Source organism: Misgurnus anguillicaudatus, chromosome 15 (assembly GCF_027580225.2).
Source record: "Misgurnus anguillicaudatus chromosome 15, ASM2758022v2, whole genome shotgun sequence".
NCBI classification, from domain to species: domain Eukaryota; kingdom Metazoa; phylum Chordata; class Actinopteri; order Cypriniformes; family Cobitidae; genus Misgurnus; species Misgurnus anguillicaudatus.
The window spans coordinates 13757056-13781569 of NC_073351.2; the positions used below are offsets into that span (position 1 = coordinate 13757056).

The window sequence follows — 24514 nt, forward strand, 5'->3', positions numbered from 1 at the left end:
AAATAAACAAAATAACGTTGTGTTTAGTAATGAAATAGGTGCACTTTAAAGCCATTGCTCTTTCTATTAATGCCAAGGCAGGGTGGGATTTGTGAAATAATCTGAGAGGGGGGGGGGGTGTTTTCAAATATTTTTGTTTATGAAAATGTGTAGAAATGTATCCAGTCCTAACTTGCAGTAGAAATTCCTAGTGAAATTTGGGAACAAAGTCTTGAACTGGTCCACAGATGTTCCATTAATGCAAGACATTGTCTCATTCAATTTAAAGTGCTTCATAGGCTTCATTATTCCAAGTGTAAATTAAATAAAATTTTCCCAGAAGTGTCTACAGTATGTGACAAATGTCAAATTTTAGACTCTAACCTGTCTCACAGATGTCTCATGTCATGTGTCCAAAATTACAAAGTTTCTGGATCAAAATTTTCCAGGTATTTTCAGATACTTTGGATACTCTTATTGAACCTGATCCTGTCACGGCTAGTCCGTGTCAAGTTTTGTGTATTGCACTGATCCGTCTCACCTGGACTCTCATTGACTCATTAAGCCAATACACCACACCTGTCTTATGTTTAATTGTCTTTGTATTTATATGCCTTGTTTCTGTCACACCGGTTGCCGGTAGATTGTCATTGTCATTGCTACCTCGTCTGTTCCCTGTGTTGGATGTTCCTGTGTTCACTGTATTCACCATGTTATCCCTCGTGTTTTATCATTAAATGTTATTTATTTTCGAACTTTGCGTTTGCGTCCTGTCTCTCCTACCGTGTCATGACAGAATGATCCGGCCAGCACTGGACGCAGCGGGTTCACGGAGGGCGGCTCCCCCAGGAGTTTCGTCGAGGGGGAGTAGTGACATCGGGGGGTATTCCCCATCAGCCCCGATGTCTCTTGGGGACCCCCGTGAGCGATCGCTCGCTCCCGCAAGCATGCGGGCGGAGGATCGGCCCAGGCGGTCCCCCAACGGTTGAGTCGTCGTCGACGGTCCCTCGGAGGACCACCATCCTGCTCGCAGGGGGATCCGGAATGGACCACGCCCGATCATTTCCCCGGGGTGGCTACCGAGAGAGGGTCTCCGTTTCCGCAAGGGGATGGGAGATGACTTCCGGGGGCAGCTGATCGTCGACGATTCCCAGGAGGGGGGTAATTTGTCTGCCTCGGTTCTCGGAGCGATCGCTCCGGTTCTCCTGGCGCAGTCCGGCCAACCGTTCCTGTTGGTCTCGTCCCGGCGGCTGCAGGCTTCGCCAGGGTCCCCAAGCCCTCCACCCCTCCCTTGGACTCTTGCTACCAGACTTTGTTTTTTTTTGTGTTTATTTGAGTGTCTGGTAGCCACTCGTAGAGGGAGGGGTTATGTCACGGCTAGTCCATGTCATGTTTTGTGTATTGCACTGATCCGTCTCACCTGGACTCTCATTGACTCATTAAGCCAATACACCACACCTGTCTTATGTTTAATTGTCTTTGTATTTATATGCCTTGTTTCTGTCACACCGGTTGCCGGTAGATTGTCATTGTCATTGCTACCTCGTCTGTTCCCTGTGTTGGATGTTCCTGTGTTCACTGTATTCACCATGTTATCCCTCGTGTTTTATCATTAAATGTTATTTATTTTCGAACTTTGCGTTTGCGTCCTGTCTCTCCTACCATGTCATGACAGATCCTTAATTATATTTGGAATTTCAGAAGAATTTTTGAGACTTACTCAGGTACAACAACAGTTTGTTTTCGTATGGGATAATAACTGCTAAAAATCGTATTCTTTTGTTCTGGAAGAAAAAGGAAGTGCCAGCTCTTAAACTATGGCTGACACTACATCGGGAGAGAATTAGATATACGCTAATAGACAAGACTTTGATATTTGGAAAAATTTGGTCCCCTTTTATTTCCTTTTTGCAATCTTGTGATTGATTAATTTGTTTACCAGGCCTACTTTACCTATTACCACCATTGGATAGCACTTAGAGGTTGTATTTTTTAGGTGGGGAGGGTAATTTTATTTATATTTTCTGTTTAATAGTAATTTTTATGTCTCTTGTGTGTGGGTTTTGTATTTTTTCTTTTAATGCGTATTTGTTAAATGTAAGTTTTGTTCTGCATAAAAAAATGTAATTACAATGGACTTGCAGTTAAAATCTCTAATAAAAATATTTAACACAAAGAAATGTATCCAGTCCTACTCGCACCCGTCCTAAGTGAGATTCGAACCGCTCTGGTGTGGCTTTACAAAAACTTAATAAAACAATTACGGAACCTAACCTGTACTGTACATGCCAGAAGGCTTTCCTTCTTTATGCTTTGCTCCAGACATGCAAAAACACTTGTTTGTTATCATAATATTTAATAGAAAAAAATACAATGCACAACATACTCTCAATAGAACAATAAATAGGCTATATATGCATACTTAGACAAGACATGTTTGATGACCGACTTTAGACCTCTTTTTTTGCTTTCCTGTGTCATCCTGGGAGTTCCCCTTGATTAACAACAGTAGTTTCGGCTGTCTCATTGGCAATAGTAATATTTCTTGGATTTGTTTTGTGATGGTCCTGTAAAATACGATGATATGCTGCTTGGAATCCTTTTCATTATTTATTTGTCTTGGCGACATTTGAAAAATCCAGGCATGGATTAAAAAACGGTCATGACAAAATTTTAGTCCGTTTATATTGCCGTTTGATGACCATTAATCATGAGAGAGATTCATTTTGGGGATAAAAATTATTCATCAGAGGCAGGGATATAAAGACCAAAGGGGGGATAATCCCCCCAATCCCCCTAGCAAATTGCACCCTGTGCAAAGGTTTACATGTTAATAAAAACCTATGTATGTTGTGTGAAACGTTTATTTTAAAAAAGGTCTGTTATACAACATTATTATTACAGTACATATGAGTATCAAGAAAAAAAAAGATTAAATAGCCTATTCTATTCATGAATATCAGCTGACTTCACTCACATCTCAAACCGCCATTTTAAGTACCTGAAGTGGTCGCAAAAAAACTAGAAGCTATGCCTTTAATATGTTGTGAGGATCAAAATCGCTATTTTTACAACACTAAGAAGCTCAAAGTATCACCTGTGTCTCTACACGTGAACTCGAGCATTGAGAACATTGTTTGTGTACACAGAGTTTACTAAAAAGACGGTTTTGAACAACTGACTTTGGCTGTTTTGGTGTCCGCTCGCCGCCATCTTGCCAGTCAAGATGTATCGATCTCTGAATGCGACGTAAGGAGGGATAGCTCCTAAAGCATAGCTCCATATAAATGCACGGATAATTTGTTGTTTTGTCGCAAGTGAAAAACAATATTGACCTTCTAGTTGAAAAAGGAGCCTCGTATGAGATTCATTAATTCACATTCGGAGATCGATTCTTTATGTCTGGCAAATATTGCGAGCGGACACCAAAACAGCCAAAGTCAGTTGTTCAAAACCTTTCTTTTTAGTAAACTCTGTGTACACAAACAATGTTCTCAATGTTCACGTTCATGTGTAGAGATCCAGGTGATACTTCAAGCAAAGTTTCATGTTGTGTCGAGCCTTCTTAGTGTTGTAAAAATGTTAGTTCGGAAGCAGCGGACAGCGGCTGGAAGAACGCATCAGGGATCGAGTAGGCATCACAACCTAACCAAGATATTTTTTTAAGTATCGTTTCTTTCTTTGACAGTCAAGGTGTGAAATGTTGTCTTCTGTAGCCATTTCCTGTATCCGTAAGAATTATAGACAGTAAAAAATAAGAAATCCGTAAATCATAGCAAGCTAGCCAAAGCTTGTCAGCAACCTACTGGTACTCGTTGGTAAATGTTGACAGACTTTGGTATCTTGGCAAATATGAGCATAGTTTGAGACAGGAAAATTCACAGGTGAGATTACTGGGATCTTTTTGTCAGCAGAAAAATATGAGAAGCCTTTAACAAAAGACTCCCACAACAAAATGATTGCATTGCTGTCTAGGATAAACAATTGAGATTTAATTTAGGGAGGAATATAAGGTGTTTTTTTGGCATTAAGGTGCATTTTTTACATGTACGTGAGGGTCTGCGCATAGTGCATAGACGCAAGTATCGTCATCAGAAGTGCGCTTGTACTGTACACTATTTCTGAAACAGTGCATGTGGTATGTAGGCCACAAGAAGTATTGCAAGTTGTCACAATGCGCATGCGTCAAACATCAGCGCACGTGTATGAGTACAAAGAACTATACTTTGCAAGGTTTATACACTCGTGTATGCATAAACAAGATATTTTAACATTTGTTCATGTCATGTGGACAGACCTGCTGTGTAAATAAGGGTGTATTGGCCCCGTTGAGTGTGGAAGGTCTTTGTGCTGGACAGTGTTGTTGCTCCAGTAGAAGAGAATGACTTCAGTTTGCTTCTCTCTGATTCAATATATTTCAGTATAAGACCTGTGATCTTCTCCCCAACAGTTCCAGTGTACAGCGCCCTCTTCAACACACCTGACTGTGCCTCCATAAACCTGAAACAGTAACATACAGTGAATATATTAAACCTTAAATGAAACCAATGCATTTATTAGCCATGAGTGTAATAAAAGAAAAGGTGCCAAATCAAAACACTGTCAGAACAAATAGGAATCTATTAAACAGAAAGATTTCATTATGTGTATGATCCAAATGATAAACAGGAACCTTAAAGGTATAAGCTAATAATGCAAGAGTAACATTTTGTGAAAAACATCATACCCATATGAAAGCACATGTGTTATACATTATAAAAGGATGTACAAGCATCTCAATTTGAATTAGGATCAAAGAGAACATCTGAGGTTTGGTACATTAAAATGTATGACAGACAAATAATACTTCTAATTCATAAGTTTTGAAAAATCCATTCAAAATAAGACCCTCCAAGATTTTAAACATTTGTTACACTGAAAACTCATTCAAGCCATCTAAAATTTCTGCTTTTAATTCAAATTGTGCATGGTGGTTTTACAGTCCATTAATATAATTAAAAGAACTCTGGCTTAAACTACAGGAGAGCAACCATGAGAAATGAAGAAACCAATGTTCTTCTCACATTGCAGTGGTTTCCTGAACAACAGCATGTCCAAGCTGAACCAAATGTTGCTTGCTCCAAACCCACCATCTGACTCATCAAGTAAACATGAAAACATTTGAGTGAAATTTGACAGCGAGTGGTTTGACATTAAAAATGACATCATCTTTGAATATTTATACAAAAATTTAATGGGCACAGGTACACACACCACCCTGGAGTTTCATATTGCAGAGTAAAAGAAACAGCTCTGTACTATTGCTGACTAAAATGCCAATGCATTTTTCTCAAAACTCGCAACAAGCTGGTGAGAGTCCATAGCAAAACACATTATTAAACAAGCCATATGAATTTTCCACACAGCCACTGTCAGTGTCACACACAATGTAAACACACCTCTTAGCCACAGGAGAGGAGGCGAGTAAGGCCTTACTGAAAACCATGACATAAGACAACTGGCCAGGTCCTAATACACAGCCCTGGAGATTTCCTATAACAAAACATAATAACGAAGCAGTGCCAGTTTTAATAATTTTACATATAGACCATGGATCTCACCACTGTTTCTTTCTAAACCAAATTGGGGAAATCTATCTTAGCATGAGACATATTTTGAACCTCAGTCAAGAACATATACACAATATGTGCTTTTGGAAAAGTCCACTAAACACTTTCCTATCAGGGACATTTTTAAACCTTTCTGTATTGTGGTACAACCTTTTTGGTTTCTAAAAGATAAACATAGACCGCATGCCACAGTCAGTGTCACAGACACAATGTAAACACACCTCCTAGCCACAGGAGAGGATGTGAGTAAGGCCTCACTTAATATCATGACATGCGACAACTGGCCAGGTCCTAATACACAGCCCTGGAGATTTCCTATAGCAAAACATAATAACGAAGCAGTTCCAGTTTTAATAATTTTACATATAGACCATGGATCTCACCACTGTTTCTTTCTAAACCAAATTGGGGAAATCTATCTTAGCATGAGACATATTTTGAACCTCAGTCAAGACCATATACAATATGTGCTTTTGGAAAAGTCCACTAAACACTTTCCTATAAGGGACATTTTTAAACCTTTCTGTATTGTGGTACAACCTTTTTGGTTTCTAAAAGATAAACATAGACCGCATGCCACAGTCAGTGTCACAGACACAATGTAAACACACCTCTTAGCCACAGGAGAGGATGTGAGTAAGGCCTTACAGAAAATCATGACATGCGACAACTGGCCAGGTCCTAATACACAGCCCTGGAGATTTCCTATAACAAAACGGACAAAAAAATGACAAAGCAATTTTAATAATTTTACATATACACCATGAATCTCACCACAGTTTCTTTCTAAACCAAATTGGGGAAATCTATCTTAGCATGAGACATATTTTGAACCTCAGTCAAGAACATATATACACAACATGTGCTTTTGGAAAAGTCCACTAAACACTTTCTATAAGTGACATTTTTAAACCTTTCTGTATTGTGGTACAACCTTTTTGGTTTCTAAAAGATAAACATAGACCGCACACAATGTAAACACACATCCTAGCCACAGGAGAGGATGTAAGGCCTTACAGAAAATCATGACATGCGACAACTGACCAGGTCCTAATACACAGCCCTGGAGATTTCCTATAACAAAACGGACAAAAAAATGACAAAGCAGTTTCAATTTTAATAATTTTACATATACACCATGGATCTCACCACTGTTTCTTTCTAAACCAAATTGGGGAAATCTATCTTAGCATGAGACATATTTTGAACCTCAGTGAAGAACATATACACAACATGTGCTTTTGGAAAAGTCCACTAAACACTTTCTATAAGGGACATTTTTAAACCTTTCTGTATTGTGGTACAACCTTTTTGGTTTCTAAAAGATAAACATAGACCACATGCCACAATCAGTGTCACAGACACAATGTAAACACACATCCTAGCCACAGGAGAGTATGTGAGTAAGGCCTTACAGAAAATCATGACATGCGACAACTGGCCAGGTCCTAATACACAGCCCTGGAGATTTCCTATAACAAAACGGACAAAAAAAATGACAAAGCAGTTCCAATTTTAATAATTTTACATATACACCATGGATCTCACCACTGTTTCTTTCTAAACCAAATTGTGCTTTTGGAAAAGTCCACTAAACACTTTCTATAAGTGACATTTTTAAACCTTTCTGTATTGTGGTACAACCTTTTTGGTTTCTAAAAGATAAACATAGACCGCATGCCTTTCACACCAGACAAAAGTAAGCATTCATATCCAGATAAGCCATGGAAATAACAGCAGAACTTGGCTGTTTTTGCAACTATTTCCTCTGGGATTAGTTGCCTGGCATAGAGACATGCAAAAAAACAAGGACTTATCATGCAATCTTGTTAATACTGTACAATGAATGTGATATCACAAAAGCTTCTAAAATTGTGGGAAACCAAAGCCTGTCAACACTGGGTAAGCAACACTCTCCCATCAGGTAGATCACTGAAGCGGACCCTGAAGCGGAGACTTTCAATAGTCTATTGTGAGCAAACTGTTTCTACGGGACCAGGCCCTTCCTTCCCAAACTTAACATCGGAGAAGAACTTGCTCAACAGTTGAGATCATGGCAAAGTCCAAGTGGGTCTTAACTACATTAAAACAGGCAGTAAAGCTCTTAAAGGGGCGGTTCAATGGTATTTTAAGCATTCTGACTTATTAACACAGTTATAGAGTTGTTTCCTCATGCTAAACGTAGGCAAAGTGTCAATAAAGCAGTTGGGCGTGTTACAGAGTATTTCTGTGCCGAATGCACTTCGTCAGGGTTCGTACAAGTTTCGGTAAGTTTTTTTCGATTACAGGTCCAGCTGACGTTTCAGGGGTTTTCTATACGTATCACTTCTTTATATTGGCACTTCCCCCGGAAAACCCTGCCCACCCATCAATCAGCGGGAGGCGCTAGAACTTACAAACATCACATCACGCGGCAAAGCCTTGTTTCATTTTAAAACTCAACAATGGCAAGAAAGAAGAAGTGTGTTTTTGGATGAAAGGAGAAAAAATCCAGCCTTATGGAAACAATGGATATAGTTTATTATCCGGGGTAGCAGCGTAGTTTTGCGTGTGTGTTTGATGCGCTGGATTTTCCCAACCGGGTCATGAGTTGCATGCGGTAAGTAAGACTTCTGTCTTATGTTGGAAATAGGCGCGTGCATATTATATAAATGACACGAACATGTAGTGAATCATATAAGTTATAAGTGTTGTATTGTGTTGCATGACTCTTATCGTTCCTCCAGCGGTAGTAACTCCTCCTCCTTCATACGTTATCGGAAAGATTCGGTAAAGCGCATCTTTCTTTTATAAATCTGATTAAACTAAAGACTCTTCGGAGATATAAAGGATGTAATACTACTCTATAGGTACTCCAGATTAACATCAGAAATGCAGAAACAGCGTGTGTTACATGAGCTTTAAACTGGGACACAAGTGTATTGAGTTTTACTATTTCAGAGCCTAAAAGAGATTTAGAACCTAAATCTGAACACATCCAAATAAAATCTATTATCACTGGGTTGTAGACAAAAAACCTAAACTTGTCATTTTTGTTTAGCATTGATGAGTTCCTTTAAAAACCACATATAAATAGTTTCTCTAAGATCCAACTGGACAACCATGAACCACAACTGCCAATGTTCTTTCTATCTTTATTTCTATCTTGTTTTGAGAGCGAGTAGATCCATTCCATCTTGGATACCAAAACTTCTAAAGGACAAATCAATCCGAGATCAGATAAGGTGTGGCTCTCCAAAAATAATATTTTCCTCAAAACCTTTAAAACAAGATCATCCTTTGTTCTTTCGCATCTGAACACAACACAAAAGACTTCTTTAAATCAAATCTGCTGCTTATTACATTAATATGTCAGTTTAATAGTGAACAGTCCATCATCTTGCTCAGATTATTTTGCTTTGGCAGTACATTAAGTGAGATTATTGTGATAGCTTGATTTTTTTTGCATTAGGGTGGAGAACAAGCTGTAAAAAGATAAGGGTAACTTAAGGACTCTAGCTGTATAGAAAGAAAAATTAACTAACTTCATTGCATACAATTGTTACAGCTGCACCGTAAAATCAATGCAGAATGAAGTTGAAACAAATTGGTTGTGCAAGTCAATCCAACCTACTATTTTTTGACTTGTGATAAGGTGACTTAATTTATAACACTTTATAACAAGTTGAAATTGTTTTATGTATTTTGTTAAGTTAAAGTAACAAAATATATGTTGATTTGACATAATTTCTTTACAACAGTCTGTGTACCCATTGAACAGAATATATAGGCCTAAACATAAACATAAGATTACTTAAAGGAGCATAGTATACAGTGTGCAAGTCTTGTGCTGCAGCATGATGGCAGTGAGGTACAGTAGTGTGGGAATTTACAGTAGACCATGTGAATATGAAGTATAACAATGCCCTCTGTAGGCAAGTTCTAGTATACAGAATGTATTTTTTGTGTATGTCCATTTTAGTCATAAGGTAAGTTTTAAGAGAGAATTATATGATGTTATCATGTTTACCAACCCAATAAACATAAGACAAATTAAAAGTATATACCTTATTCAAAATTACCATGTGGGTTTCATCTGCAGGACTGACTGTAAGTGATAACGTGTGTTAATTTAAAGCTTGAATAAATAAATAAAGAGAGAAAACTATTTTATTCCAACAATATTATTACAGTCTAATGTGACTTCTAACAAAACCGGAGCATACAGCATTCCTAACAGTAAAATGACTAGTTTTATTATATAGGAATTTCAGAATGACATAGTGCCATACTATTTCTGCAGTATGCAGCACTTTTTTTTGTGCATATTTTTTATATTGGGGCAGTGCCCTTTTAATAAATACATCTTTGCACCTATAGAGTTCATATTAGTACCTCAGAGGTTCATATTGGTACCAAATGTATTTGTACCTAAATGGTACATATTAGTGGCTTTTTTTAAATCCCAACTAAAAATTGGTTAAAGGTGGAGTACACAATATCTGAAAAATGCTTTGGAATAGAAAGTTGGGCCAACTACCAAAACACATTGTAGCTAATCAACAGCAAGAGGCGTGTCTGCTAACCAACATCGTTGCCTGGGTTGCGTATGTGTGAGGCGGGTTTATCAAAAGAAGGTCCAGATTGTATTGGGGTAGGGGCGTGTTTGTTTAGGTGATTTCAAATGTCAACATAGGCTTTCAGAGATCATGGACCCTGCCTTTAAAAGTGCCATAAAATGTAAAACTAGATTTACCTAGCCATAGATGAATAATACAAGTTCTGTACATAGCAATGACATATTGTGAGTCTCAAACACAATTGTTTCAAATGTAACAGTTGTAATGTTCGCCCCAACATTAAATTAATTACAATGTTGTTACAATGCTAAAATCAAAGTGTTGACTGCTTTTTAGCGCTATATGCTAGTTAATGCTATATGCTAAAGTTTAGACTGAAATTTTTTCAGGTCCATACTGAAAAAAAATAAACTTACCACTCAGAAACATCCATTAACAATCTCTGAACAATTAGTTGTTCATTAAAATCTGTATCTTTGTCTGATACAGGCTCAAGCATATGAGGTTTACTAATGTGAGCTACTGATGTGAGCCTCATGAGCCTCGCTGTGAAAAGCCAATCAGAGCAGAGCTCAGTATTATTATTTATGACCCTTCCAAATAAGGTAATAAAAGCCCATTTCATTCAAGGGACAAATCCTAGGATTATAAATGGACAAGTGAAACCATCTCTGGATAATTTTTGCACTTAATAAAGCCAGATACCTTCTACGTAGATATCAGAGAACAATTTAACATATTGTATCAATGGATTCTTTGGCACCTTTAAGTCTTTACTTCTTATAGGATAACCGAGACCCATCTTCTGAACTGGAGTAATAACATGCAACAGAAATTTACAACACTATTGTTTGAAAACCCTCTTGCACGTGTACTGTGTTAAGTTCACTTACTTGAGTGGTTCCCAGTGTGATGAGTATGTCTTACGGAGATCTGGGTTGGCATCTCTGGGAGGGCGGTCTGAGTCAAACATAGAGATGTTGTGGTGGGTGGTGGTGGACTCAGGTGTGGTTGTGATGGTAGAAACTGCAGTGAACGCAGATGTGGCTGCTGTTGAAGGTATGGTGGGAGCAAGCTGGGCCTTAAACCAGGAGCTTGGCGCTGAAGAACTGCTAGAATGTTCACATCGATGGCCGTGGAAGCCCGGACGACACTGACAGATGTTTGTTCGACGACAAATTGCTTTATTGTGGCATCGAGGATGACATCTCGCTAGTGACAAAGTGACAAATAAAAAATATTTATCGCATTGGCAAAATGTCTTCACAGTTTTTTCAGTGCTTTCCCGCTCATTTTCACAGCTTTGCAAACTGGACTGTTGCAACTAATCTAAATTGACAAAAAGTACCACACATTTTTTTTTACCATTTTCTGTCAGTTTTGTCCACATTTAGGGGGCGTGTACAACAAAGCATTTAAACGCAGCTGAAAATACCAGGTGGATGCCGACTGCATTGCCATCCTTTTATCAGTTGAGCGCTTTGTTGCTATGATACTTCTGCTTTGTTTATCAGTCGTTGAACGATGCACTCGTTGGTTGTTGTGATATTTGTCCCGCCCCCTCCACTGTGATTGGATTGAGAAGTGCCATTGACAAGATGAGCGTTTCACCCAAAGTTGAAATTTTTCAACTCTCAATGCTCAGCACGGACAAAACCCGCCAGCTGCTGGCGTTGTAAACAATTGAAAACATACGCCGGCCACAGGCGTAAACGCCTTGGTGTGCACACTCCCTAATTTGGATCAAAAAGTCTGTGTTCCTAGTTGGTCTCCCCTGAGTTTGAGTTGTACTGGCTCTTTAAAGGCACTTGGGTCAAGGGGTTAGTTATTAAAGTGTAAATCTACAGACATAAGGATTAGCCAGGTGAGGATTATGATGAAGAAAGCTGAGGTACTGGATTAATTATGCTACAGAGATCAGGCTGCTTTAAGCAACCTCAACCTGCTACTGGCCTACAGTAGTAGTGTTGGCCTACTTAAGAGGAATGCTGTAATGTTTAGGCATAGGTTAAAAAAAACAAAATGTATGTTTTTACTGCTGAAACTGAAATGAATCAACTGTACATGATGCAAGTCTTTAATATAATTAAAAAAGCAACATTTGTCAACACAGTTGTTCAAAATATTCTTTATTATACCCAAAACAATTTGAAGAACAGCAATATAAATATGTTTTTTGACATTTCCTGGAATAGTGTTTGTAATGGTACTTCTTATGCGCCCAAATGGAGTTTCTGCACGAGCCGCCCTTTGGCTTTTAGATGTAGCGGCATTTCACCGTAATTCATTAAGATTTATTCATTAAGAAAACGTGCATTTGCACATTTTACAAGTGAGACCAATTAAAGGGGGTTTAACGGTATTTCATGCATTATGATTTATAAACACAGTTTAAGAGTTGGTTTCCTCATGCTAAACAAATGCAAATTGTCAAAAAAGCAGTTGGACATGTTACAGAGTTTTGCGTGTGTGTTTGTTTAACACTGGATTTCATTAAAAAGTCCCAACCGGGTCATGAGTTGCATGTGGTAAATAAGACTTTTGTGTTATATTGGAAATAGGCACATAAGTGCATATTATATAAACGTCACAAACATGTAGTGAATCATAAATTATCCAGTCAGATTTGTAGAAAGTGTTGCATGCTTCGTGACTTGTTCCTCCCGCAGCCCGTAACTCCTCCTTCTGAATTTTTTGTATGTTATTTGAAAGAATCAGTAAAGCTGATCTGTCTTTTATAAATCTGATAAAACTAAAGACTGCAGAGATATGAAGGATGTAATACTACTCTATTAGTTACAAAGTGCACCTTTAACTCTTTCCCCGCCATTGACGAGTTATCGAGTTCTCTCGTCAATCTGCAATACCGCTATTATCCGTAACTTATAAAACCCGGAAGTTTTGCCCTAGGACAAACAGCTGTATGTCCATGTATGTTTTAAAGATCGCCCTGCATCTGATCTCTATCAAAAGTCCTTCACAAAAATGGAATTATCTCAGCTTATTGCTCAAAATTTTGTGTTTTTGATGAAACCTACACATATTTGAGAGGTGATAAAAACAGAACACATGAAGGTAGGATAAAACAGATTTTTTGTTTGAAAGCAGAGGGTCTGTTCTTTTAATTTAGATATTGTATGTTTATATATAAAAAGGAGCATTTTCTGGAAGGCATTAAACTTTTGTGAAAATCATGAAAAATGCTGGCAGTGAAAGAGTTAATGGATTGAGATGTATGTGTTTATTTGTAGAAACATTATAGAACTATATAGATTTTCTATATAGAATCAAAAGCTTAAAAAGTTACTCACGTTTTGTGCATTGTCTGGTCTTGGGGTTGACTACCCATGAAAGGCAACACCTGCTGCCACAAATGTTGGGTCTGCAGAAAGAGTAAGTGAAAGTGAAACTTCAGGTTATTAAAAATATAATAAGTAAAAACTAAAGGCCAACCCTCTAGCAATCAATAAGTCTTTTTTAAGACACCGACAGGGACAGTTAAGAAATATGACACTTTTATTCCAACTTTCCAGATTCCACGCCGAATCAATCTGTCCGGCATTAATCGCGATTTAAACACCTCTGAAAGGACAGCTTTAAAAGACTTACAATCCGTGGCCCCGGGCCCCATAAGATGCATTAGACTGGGTGAATAGGCTTGGGTTTAAGCTGACCCTTCACCCCGTGTTGTATTCAGCTTGGACAAATAGCGGCAATGAATAAAAACGAGAGGGGGTGTGAGTGTGTTATGGACGCCCCTCTCATTGGGCCTCTGCACGCAGGCACATGAGAAATATTGCGTTTCCCACAGTGGTGTAGGCAGCCTCTGCCGCGGCACTTCTCAGATAGGTAAGCTTTGGTGGATTAAGAGTCTTCAGATACCCATGGCATCATCTGTTTGTCTTGTGGCTTCTAGGAGTGAACACAAAAAGCACACTAGCGCAACCAACCATCCTGATAACTTGCTTGAAATGCTACACTCTAAAAACTGCTGGGTTATCTGCGTTGTATTTAACCTATGCTGGGTTGTTTCAGACCCAAATGCTGGGCTGTTTTAACCCATTGTTGTGTTAATTATAAACATTTTCATAAAATTTAAACAGCTGAGTTTGTCCCTTTTTGACCCAATGCTGGGTTATTTACAAGTTAATTCAAGTTACTTTTTTATTGTGTGCATGAACAGCATGCATAACCCTGAGCACCTGACCCTTTAACAACACTGGGAGGGATTTGCTTGTTAGTTAGTTTTCTGCCTTTATTCTGCACCTTATAAACAGCGACTACTGGTGTTTCAAGTACGAAAGAGAGACAGGTGAGTCTCTCTTTTTAACATAAGTGAAGATTTAGCTTTAACCACACAATATTGAACGAGAGGTTTAAACATGAATGTTATGTTTGTGCAATTAAATTTCAAAATATACTGCTTGATAGATTCCATTGTAAAACAGATATGAAATAGATCTCTTTCGACACTCTTTATTTGATCTGCCATACAGTAATGCAGATATTTTTACATAAAATAAGACCCAGCATAAGTAGTAGCGCAGGCTGTTACAGAAACATGAATATGCATCTATTCATCCTTAAACTGAAACTGTGTTACAACGTCTTTGTAACACTGAGCTCTTTAACATCGTCCTATCTGTCTCATAAATCTCATAAATTTAGGCCTTGACCCTTCACTTGGCCTGCATTAGACCCAAATAGGGAAATGCCTGAAATGACAAAACAGAAAGTTACAGTCAGCTTTTATACCCCGTTTGGGTTTTAATGTGGACTCGACACCTAAATGATACATTCCAGATTAGACCTGAGCAATGTTTACATAGCTGTGAGGGAAGTGACATTATGCACATCCCATTAAAGCAGTGGTTCTCAAACTGGGGGGTGGGCCTCCCTTGGGGGGTGCAAGATGGTATCCGTTTTAAAACACTTTATAAAATGCATTCATTTATCGTCAATTCTCTGTAATTAAACCTCAGAAAAATAAGACTACTAACAAACAGCACTACATTGTATAATTTAATATGTTTTGTTTAAAGGAATAGTAAATTTTCTTAAAATAAAAATCCAGATAATTTACTCACCACCATGTCATCCAAAATGTTGATGTCTTTCTTTGTTCAATCGAGCAGATATTATGTTTTTTGAAGAAAACATTGCAGGATTTTTCTCATTTTAATGGACTTTAATAGAGCCCAACACTTAATACTTAACTCAACACTTAACAGTTTCAACGGAGTTTCAAAGGACTATAAACGATCCCAAACTAGGCATTAGGGTCTTATCTAGCAAAACGATTGTCATTTTTGACAAGAAAAATAAAAAATAGGCACTTTTAAAGCACAACGTCTCGTCATGTAGATCCGGTCGTGATGCGCAAGCTGACCCCACGCAATACGTCATGACGTCAAGAGGTCAGAGAGGACGAACGCGAAACTCCGCCCCAGTGTTTACAAATGTCTTGAAAGAGGACCGTTCCTACGTTGTTGTATATGGAATGATACTAATTAATGTCTTTGTGTCAGTTTATTGTTTAAAATGGTCCACAAATGTGCATTTCATATATGTACCACGTGACCTCCCTACGTCACTACGCATTTACGTTAGGTCGCGCTGGACCGGACCTACACGAAAAGTTGTGGTTTAAAAGTACATATATCGTTTTGCTAGATAAGACCCTTATGCCTCGTTTTTGATTGTTTATAGTCCTTTAAAACTCTGTTGAAAAAAACTGTTATGTGTTGAGTTAAGTATTAATTGTTGGTGTCTATTAAAGTCCATTAAAATGAGAAAAATCTTGCAATGTTTTCCTCAAAAAACATAATTTCTTCTCGACTGAACAAAGAAAGACATCAACATTTTGGATGACATGGTGGTGAGTAAATTATCTGGATTTTTCTTTTAAGAAAATGGAATATTCCTTTAATGTTAGAAGAGTGTTATTTATCATGCACAGCACTTATTTTATTTTAAGGACAATTAAAGTTGGCTTTTGGGTATCATCTCACATTTAAAATGTGTTGTTTACCAGCTGTTTTTGCAGCTGCATTCTCTCGGCCTACAGGCGACATTCAACTTTCTGTTCTCCCTATGTGAGAAGATTGTAAAGAAGCCAGTTTTTCTAAGACGTCAAACAACTTCAAATATTTCCATAAACACCTCACAGTCTTTAAAACAAAGAATCTAAATTAGCCTTTTGAATTAGAAAAAATATATAACTTCTTGGGCTATCCAAAAAAATCTAATAAAAGTTTATGGTTTTCTTGGTCCCAACTTTATCCCCTAGCATCCCAAAACAGAGGGCCATAGAGAGACTTCAATAAAGCTTTGACTGCAATCCTCGAGGTCAAACATGTGCATTTACTGCTGGATTATCACAAAGCTCCCACTTGCATGGCACCACCATCAATAAGGAAATAATAGTGTTTCTGTCCCCCTTTGAAATTTCAGAGGACTGTGTTGATGGGGTCTGAATAGGAGCCGGTATCTAAACTTGCCTTCCGTGCGCTGAACTGTTGAACCTGCATTTGGCCTGTTCGCATTACTGAACTCCACAACAACACCTCCTTTTCCTTTCACAGCCTGTACTTATATCCTCCCGACCGCCCGGCAAAACCCCGCTGCCCCACAACAGACACGTTTGGACACAATCAATGTCCTTGGTTGACCTGTAGGCACAATGAAGTCAAGAGGAGGTGGGATTGTTTCAGAAGAGCAGTGGTGCATCCTTGATGAACTTTTGCAATGGTTCAATGGCATGATTTGCACTCACAATATGAATTTGTGAGGGCAAGTAATTTCCTGCTTTGGCTTAAAAAGACCAGTCACTGTGTTTCAGCTTTTGCAGGATAATCAGGAATTCCTCTCATTGCTTGAAGGATCAACACTTCAGGTGACAAAGTCTAGAGAAGCATTTGAGACCCAGTCTTTGAATCTAAAGTCATTTTTTGGGTTTTCTACATATAAAGGAAATTCTGTGAAAATATAACCTTGATATTTTTAATATCGACTCAGTTAGATTGTATCAAAGATTAAAATCAATGTGAAATCAAACTTTGATGCTCCAAATCTCAAAATTAGATTATGAGGGACTGGATTTCACAGACAGGGTCATGGAGTAAATGTGAGAATCACTGTATCAATGCGAATGTTTTATTGGTGTTATGATAATTCTTTATAAAAGTGGTGGGAGTCTGGTCCAAGTTAAGTGATGTGCTGTCTAATGGAGCATATACAGTAATCTTCTTGTAAATGTGAAACACTTTCCCGAAATGGAGACAAAAAGGCAACAGTTTAGACACCAGGACAAGTCGGGGATTTGATGTCTGGTTAAAAGCATGACGTTTCTTCTTTTACAAGAATCTGACTTGGTATCACAGTCAAAACACCTTAAAAGATGTATACAACCTCTTTCTAATGTATACATAAGGGACATCCTATAAATAAAAGTATTATATACATATTAAGCATTATAAGCACATACATTTGAGATCATCCAATGGCGTCTGTCTGCAATTTAATGACTTACAGTAAAGTACTTTGTGTATGTGGAGAAAATCAAAATAAAGCAAAGAATAAAATAAACGTATGTCTTCTTGTTTTTTATGTTTATGGTTTAGCTCTAGCATCAGGACTACTAAAACGTATATATTTATATAATATCATCCGAAGTTCAAGTCAATTTTAGTTTTAATATAGCATAATCATCTAAAAAGTATTAAAATTATGCACAGCTTTGCTGATGAAATTCCTAATTTCACATACAGTAGGCTACATACATAGGCCTACATACAGTACATACATTCTTACAGTTGTAGGTGTAAATGAAATATCAGACGTTTGAAATGAGTGTAAATAACACACTTACCCTTTTAAATCTATCTGTATCCTTGTGCTGGTCTGAGATCTGTGTCTCTGTGCTTTGCTCCGAGTTTGAATATTATGTGACATCTGATTACTGACTGACGAGTTTGCGATCGCGAGTGAAATAACGGCTATAAATAGACTTCCAGACATGCACAATGACAATCTCCTTTGTTTTGACATTGTTTTTCAAATCGTAGCAATTTTCAATTGATGAGTTTTCCACGACGTTTCTGAAACGGAGATAAAATCACTCGTGCGTGATTCATTCATTCATTGTAACGGCGTCATCTCCATCTCTGCACTGGCTGCTGAAACTCGCTGGTGTTCAGACTCCATGAGTGACATGAATAGGAGAGATGTGTGAAAACTTTCAGCCAATCAGAATAGCTGTGTTCGACGTCGGGTGGCACTGCGCAGAAGGAATGACATCATAGAATCGCGATACAGATTGAAAAGCTTACAGAGCAGCCTGCTCTCTAATCGCTCTCGCGGCACTCTGATGTCATATGCCAAACAATCTGCGCAGCGCTACATTATTCGAGCAAATACGCTGCATGTTACTCTATTTAATGTTACCAGTTTCAAAACAGATTTTAATTTACATAATCGATTTACGTTTTATTATCTTTGTATATAATATTAGCTGTATATTTATACAAAAAATATAATTATTACAAAATGTATAAAACGTTTTATTCAGGAGCTGCAAAATGTGAAATTTTTCTTTTTATAAAAATTATTAAACTATTCATTTTTATTGTAACCCATTAAAAATGAAACAATGAGAATTGGTCATAATCGTATGTGCACAAATTAGCATTTTTTCAAAATTAAACCCTCACAGAAAATCTAGCCTATATACTGTATACCTATGCTTGAAACAGAATATGCTTACTACACACCAGACCATTAACAATAAATAATGTGAAGGTGATATAAAGTCATTGTTAAATGTATATATAAAACATTTATTCATTTTTTTATAATCCAAGTGTTTGACTTTTTATATTTATTTCTTAATTAGAATAAGCAGTCTGAATATGCAACATGCAAAGAAGGACTTTTACTTCTACTTTTAGCCTAGACCTTAATCCATCACAGCTATGCATTATTTCAAGACAGTAACAAAAGACATATAAAACCAACATAAAAACAACAATCATATATGTTCTCACAATTTGTAAATACATTTTTAATCCTTTGCATTACTGAGTGGTGACAAAGTCCAGATGTCTGAAGGTTGGTGGTTGGGTCAAAAGTAATGAACTTCTCTTCACACAGGAGTGTAAATGTACACAAACACCACCACTAGAAGATTGAGGACGATAGCAGAAACCCCGATAAGGCAGAATATTCTCTCTCCACAATCTTTGTTGCCATCGTCTTCTCTCACCACCGGCCTCTCCTCACTAGGGGCCAATGCTACGACCTGTGTGGGCTGTTCCTGTGAGACAGGAGACAGAGAATTTGGGAATATTTTATTTTTTATATAATTCCATCGCCTTTATTCTGTGATTTGATTTGCAAACACGTACATATTTGTGTCCTAACATTCAGTGAAACTGGTGCTTTATCCATTTTGAAATGTATTATGGTTTTAATTCAGTTATTTTAGTTTTATCATGGCAAAGTTGTACATTTATGCAGTTTGGTTTGGTTTGCCCTTGTAGCCCTTGTGTTTGATTATTAAACAGAATTTCTATGACTGGCTATATTCTTGTCATAAACTCATGTATATTGATATATTTGACAAAGTACTGTATTTGTTTATTTATTTATTGAATGCGATGTGAAAAATAGCAACAAATACATTTTCTGAAGAATATTTTTCTCTTAATGTGTGCTTTTGCTTCACATTCACTAGATGGCACTAAAATCCAGATGTGTTTCACTATACAGAGCAGGGCTGTGACAACATGCCCCAGTAAGTTAACCCAGACAGAATAAACAATTAAACAAATTGAAAGCACAAAAGTCATGAAACAGCAAAACTGTAAAAAGTAAAGTAGAGGTAATTCCATTATTGTTGTTTTGCATGCATATACGTTTAAAACCATCATGCAAAGACACAGCCAACACACACACACACACAAAAAACATTTTGGTAAATAGACTTATAATTATTAATATACAGGCACTTCACACACAATGTTTCTTATTTACTTTACCTGAAGTATTTTGTCCTGAGCCATAGTTCTTTTGTTTTTCACACAACTGAATTGTATATCCCTTTTAGTCTTCAGATCAACTGTCATTCCTTCCTTAGTGTTCCTCTGGAGATCTTTCACAAAGAGTCAGGATACACTTAGTGTCCCTCTAAATGAATGCAGAGTCCTTCTTCAAATATGGACTGCTTTATTATCTGCTGTGCACTGGTTTTGGACTGGGGTTACGATCAGGAATGGAAAGGCTCCTGCTGTGTTCATTCCAACCTCAACAAACATTCTGTTGTCTAGTTGTTTAAGCCTACAGCCTTTGACTGCCGAGCTTTACCCAAAAGGCCACGGAGACCAAATTGACCCAATGGGTTTCAAAGGCTTTCCTTAATCGACAGGAATGGAGACGTGAAGATTGATTGGAGACAATCAATCTTCATTAAAGGAATCAATCACTCAAAAATGATTTTTTTGAAGTCACTCATGACTTGCTTACTAGAACGTCCAAGCTGAGGAAAATGTAAAAATTGACCACACAATAGCTGTCAAGCAAGATTTTTAATGTCAATATTTTAGATGAATAATGATTTAAACTGTCTTATTTTATAAAGCTGTCAAACAGAATGGCTATATGATCCATAAATAGTGCATAAGTCATATTAAGTACTTTTGTGTTGCTCTATTAATTTTTGTAGTGATAATAATGAAATGTACTGGCCCATAGTGAACAAAACAAGACACATTTGTTGGCCTGGATCTTTAGGGACATGTCCTATGACTTAATTTTTCCTTCACTAGAGAAACCATAAACCCTGTGGACCAGGCAGGCAAAACCTGACATAGGGTTAATTGCATAAGACCTTAGAAAGAAACTCGAAAATGTTATAATGGGCAATTACAGCTACTCTGAACTTACCTGAATACACTCCTAATGGGGAGCTGGGAAACAATTAAAGGCCAGAGATCAATAATATATAGCCCAGAGGTCAGAAGAGGAACGTGGGACCAAGAACCAGACAAGAAACACTCAAAAAATGTCACTCATAAGAAATTGAATTTAAAGGTTTAAATTTTGAAATGAAAAGTGAGGTGTCCATGTAGCTCAAAAGATAACAAATTGTGATAGCAGCACAAAAGGTTGGGGGTTTGATTCCCAGGGAACACATGTTACATTTTTATCTTGTATGCACTTTAAAGTGATACTCCAGCCAAATATCAAAATTACCCATGATGTACTCCCCCTCATGTAATCCGAGATACACATGCCCATGATCTTTCAGACTAACACATTTGAAGTTATTTGCTCTTTCAAGCTTTATAATGATAGAAAACAGGGATCAGGAAACAACTTTTGACTTGAAGCCCAAAAAACTGCATCCATCTTCACAGATGTAATCCATGCGGCTCCAAGGGGTTAATGCAATTTCGTAAGAACAATATCCATATTTTAAACTTTATAAACTGTTAGAATAATTTTGGAGTCATGCAGATTACCTTTGAGAAGGATGAATGCACTTTTTTGAGTTTTTTTGAAGTCTGATCCCTTGTTTTCTATTAAGCTGGGAAGAGCAAAGACATAAATAACTCCAAATGTATTTGTCTGATAAAAGATGGACATAAGTATTTTGGATTGCTTGTGGGTGAGCAAATCATGGGGTCATTTTGATAATTGGCTGGAGTATCACTTTAAGTCGCTTTGGATAAAATTGAAAATTGCATTTTTTTTTATTTCAGTTTAATATGCAGTTATTTGCTTTTTGTTAGTCCTGCACATTGTTTTCTACAAAGACTGAAGAAAAGAACAGAATTAATGTGTTTAATATGCTATTAAAGCCAGTAACAGAGAAAAAAATGAAGCTCATACTTTTGATAAAGCCTATGACAATATCTGAGTCTTTCATCAGTGCTACACCAGAGGGCTGAGTACACTGTATAAGGTATATGCATATATAAGATATTCAGTGATGTTGCTGCATTATGCTGTATTATGTAACTGCATGATCTCATTAAGACAACTAGATTTCTAGATTTTCTGCAGAAATGTGTGGGGTGTTTCCCCATGCAAAGCTACATAATCTTAAAGATACCACACTGTCAGAAAAAAATGATCAAAAATTGTCCATATCAGTCCCTGGGGAAGCATCCTTTTAAAAAGTACACATTTGCACCTGACTTTGAGGTACAGTACATATTTGTACCAAAGAGTGCATATTAATACCGCAAAGGTATACACAATGATATCAAATGTATGGTACACGAGGGTCTTTTTAAAGGGTACAGCCGCAGTGACGGCTTGGGACCATTTTGACAATTTTTCTGATAGTGTGTAGTGAGATATTTTCCTAACCCTAACCTAACCCTAACCTAACCCTAACCCTAAATTGATGTCTAAGCACACTTTCATATCAGTTTGTTTTAAGGTCATTATTAGTTAGGTGCTGTGTTGCACTGCCACGTAATGTGTGATAATAGGTCCTGAAGTAAAAAGAACTAGCATGATAGTACATAGTATAAAGCATGATAGTATGATAGTAAAATAAGTGAAAACGGCAAAAAATGTTGCCTGTTAATCCAATACCTTTATATATTCTTTTATCATTGACCTTTTATCGAAAGCACGCACATGGTTGGCGTCTGGGCCCAAGTTAACTTCCGGCTAAGTTTGGTCCACAAAAGCCGTTTGTTTATGTTGTGGGGCTTTATGTGAAAGATTTATTCTAGATCACTGTAGTTCTTGGAATAACGCTCTTGTATATTTAAAACCGTAATCTGTTTTGTAGTAACAAGTGATGTTTCTGCCTCAGTTAACATTTATGGTTAAATTCATACATAAAAATCCTTTAAAACAGAGAATCCAAACAGAAGGTCTGTGTAAAAAATTAAGGAAACAGTCGAAAGGGCTGCAGGATCTTCTCAGTCTGTATTTTGAGAACATGCTGTTCTCTGCGTCTGACGTACCTGGGACAACGTGTAGAGATGTGTAGCAGACAAGCAGATCTAAAGACTGATCTCTCTGAGATATTGCCATGGCTTGGTTGATATAGAGGTAATGCCTGATTAGGGAATAAAACAAATACAAGAAGTTCCCTTGCATCCCCTTTATCCGCCATTAAAGAAGCATTCTGTTTCTAAATAGAGTCATGTTCTCCTTAGACAAAAACCAAACAGTCTCATGACGGTATTGAAATATTTAAGTGCCTTTATATTTAAAAGATTTTAGTATGTGGCTGACAGACTTAAAAGATTCAGGACTATAGGAATATGAAAGCATGTTATTGCGTTCCTTGTATTCTTAATAAACTCAGTTAAAACATCAAAGCATTACTGGTACTTGGTTTTACAGATAAGCCAGTAATCCAAGTATGACTGTAGCTATTTGCTATTTGAAAATAGTCAAAAATGTACTATTCACGTGATTAGACTAATAATTTTCTGCTCATTTGGCATTAAAGAGATAGTTCACCCAAACATTGAAATTCTGTCATCATTTATTCACCCTCATGTTGTCCTAAACCTGTATGAGTTCTTTTTATTCTGTTAAAGGTATAGCCGAAGATTTTCACGAATTTTTGAAAAGAACCGCCCCTCCACTTTTAAAAAAAAATGCACATGCGCAACACTCTACCTGCTCCAGAGAGAATGCAAGCTTCAATTAATGGTTGAAACCATAACCCACCGCACATATACACCTGAAAGTTTGCATGTGCAGAAAGCAAACCTATGGACGAACACGTATGACGGCCTTACGTCAACATATCATCAGAATGATTGACAACTGGGATGACCAATAGTCTAGATGATCCACCCGGAAAAAGAAAATCTTCCGCTATATCTTTAATGTGCACCTATTATGGCCATTTTTACAAGATGTAATAAAGCCCGGCCTTGACCAGAATGTGTCTGTAATGTTTCAGCTCAAAATACCCCATAGATAATTTATTATAGTAATGCCCTTATTAGAGTTGGAGCAAAAACTTGCTGTTTTTTTTGTTTGTACCTTTAAATGCAAATGAGCTACAGCTTCTCACTCCCTTACTAAAAGAGACAGTGAACGCATTCAGTTAAAATATATCTGATTCCTTTGAATACAGTCTGAGACAATACTGTCTCACTCTTGAAATATGGCAGACAACTCGCTGAGGGTGGAAACTATGGTAAAGCAGGTCTGTCAGTCAGTGGTCAGGGCGGGGCTTTATCAGTATGACATCACATTATTAAGAGAATCAAGACAGCATGTCTAGTTTGGGGATTAAAAAAAGAAGTGGGTAGATTTTTTCATTGAAGGGTGGTTGTGTTGCCAACACACATTTGTACCCACACATACTTGTAAAATTTTGCATAA

General features: G+C 37.3%; 1 protein-coding gene across 1 annotated transcript in view; it reads right to left on the reverse strand.

Moving 5' to 3' along the window:
- The window catches only part of ltbp4 (latent transforming growth factor beta binding protein 4), an 83924-nt gene extending 65598 nt beyond the window's left edge, over positions 1-18326 (reverse strand). The window contains exons 1-4 of the mRNA XM_073853441.1: positions 18018-18326; positions 13459-13529; positions 11041-11359; positions 4277-4479 (exon numbers count right to left, since the gene is read on the reverse strand). Coding sequence (XP_073709542.1) covers positions 4277-4479; positions 11041-11359; positions 13459-13529; positions 18018-18196 — 772 coding nt within the window. The 5' untranslated portion in view covers positions 18197-18326. The remainder of the gene's footprint in view (positions 1-4276; positions 4480-11040; positions 11360-13458; positions 13530-18017) is intronic.
- Positions 18327-24514: the final 6188 nt, after the last annotated feature.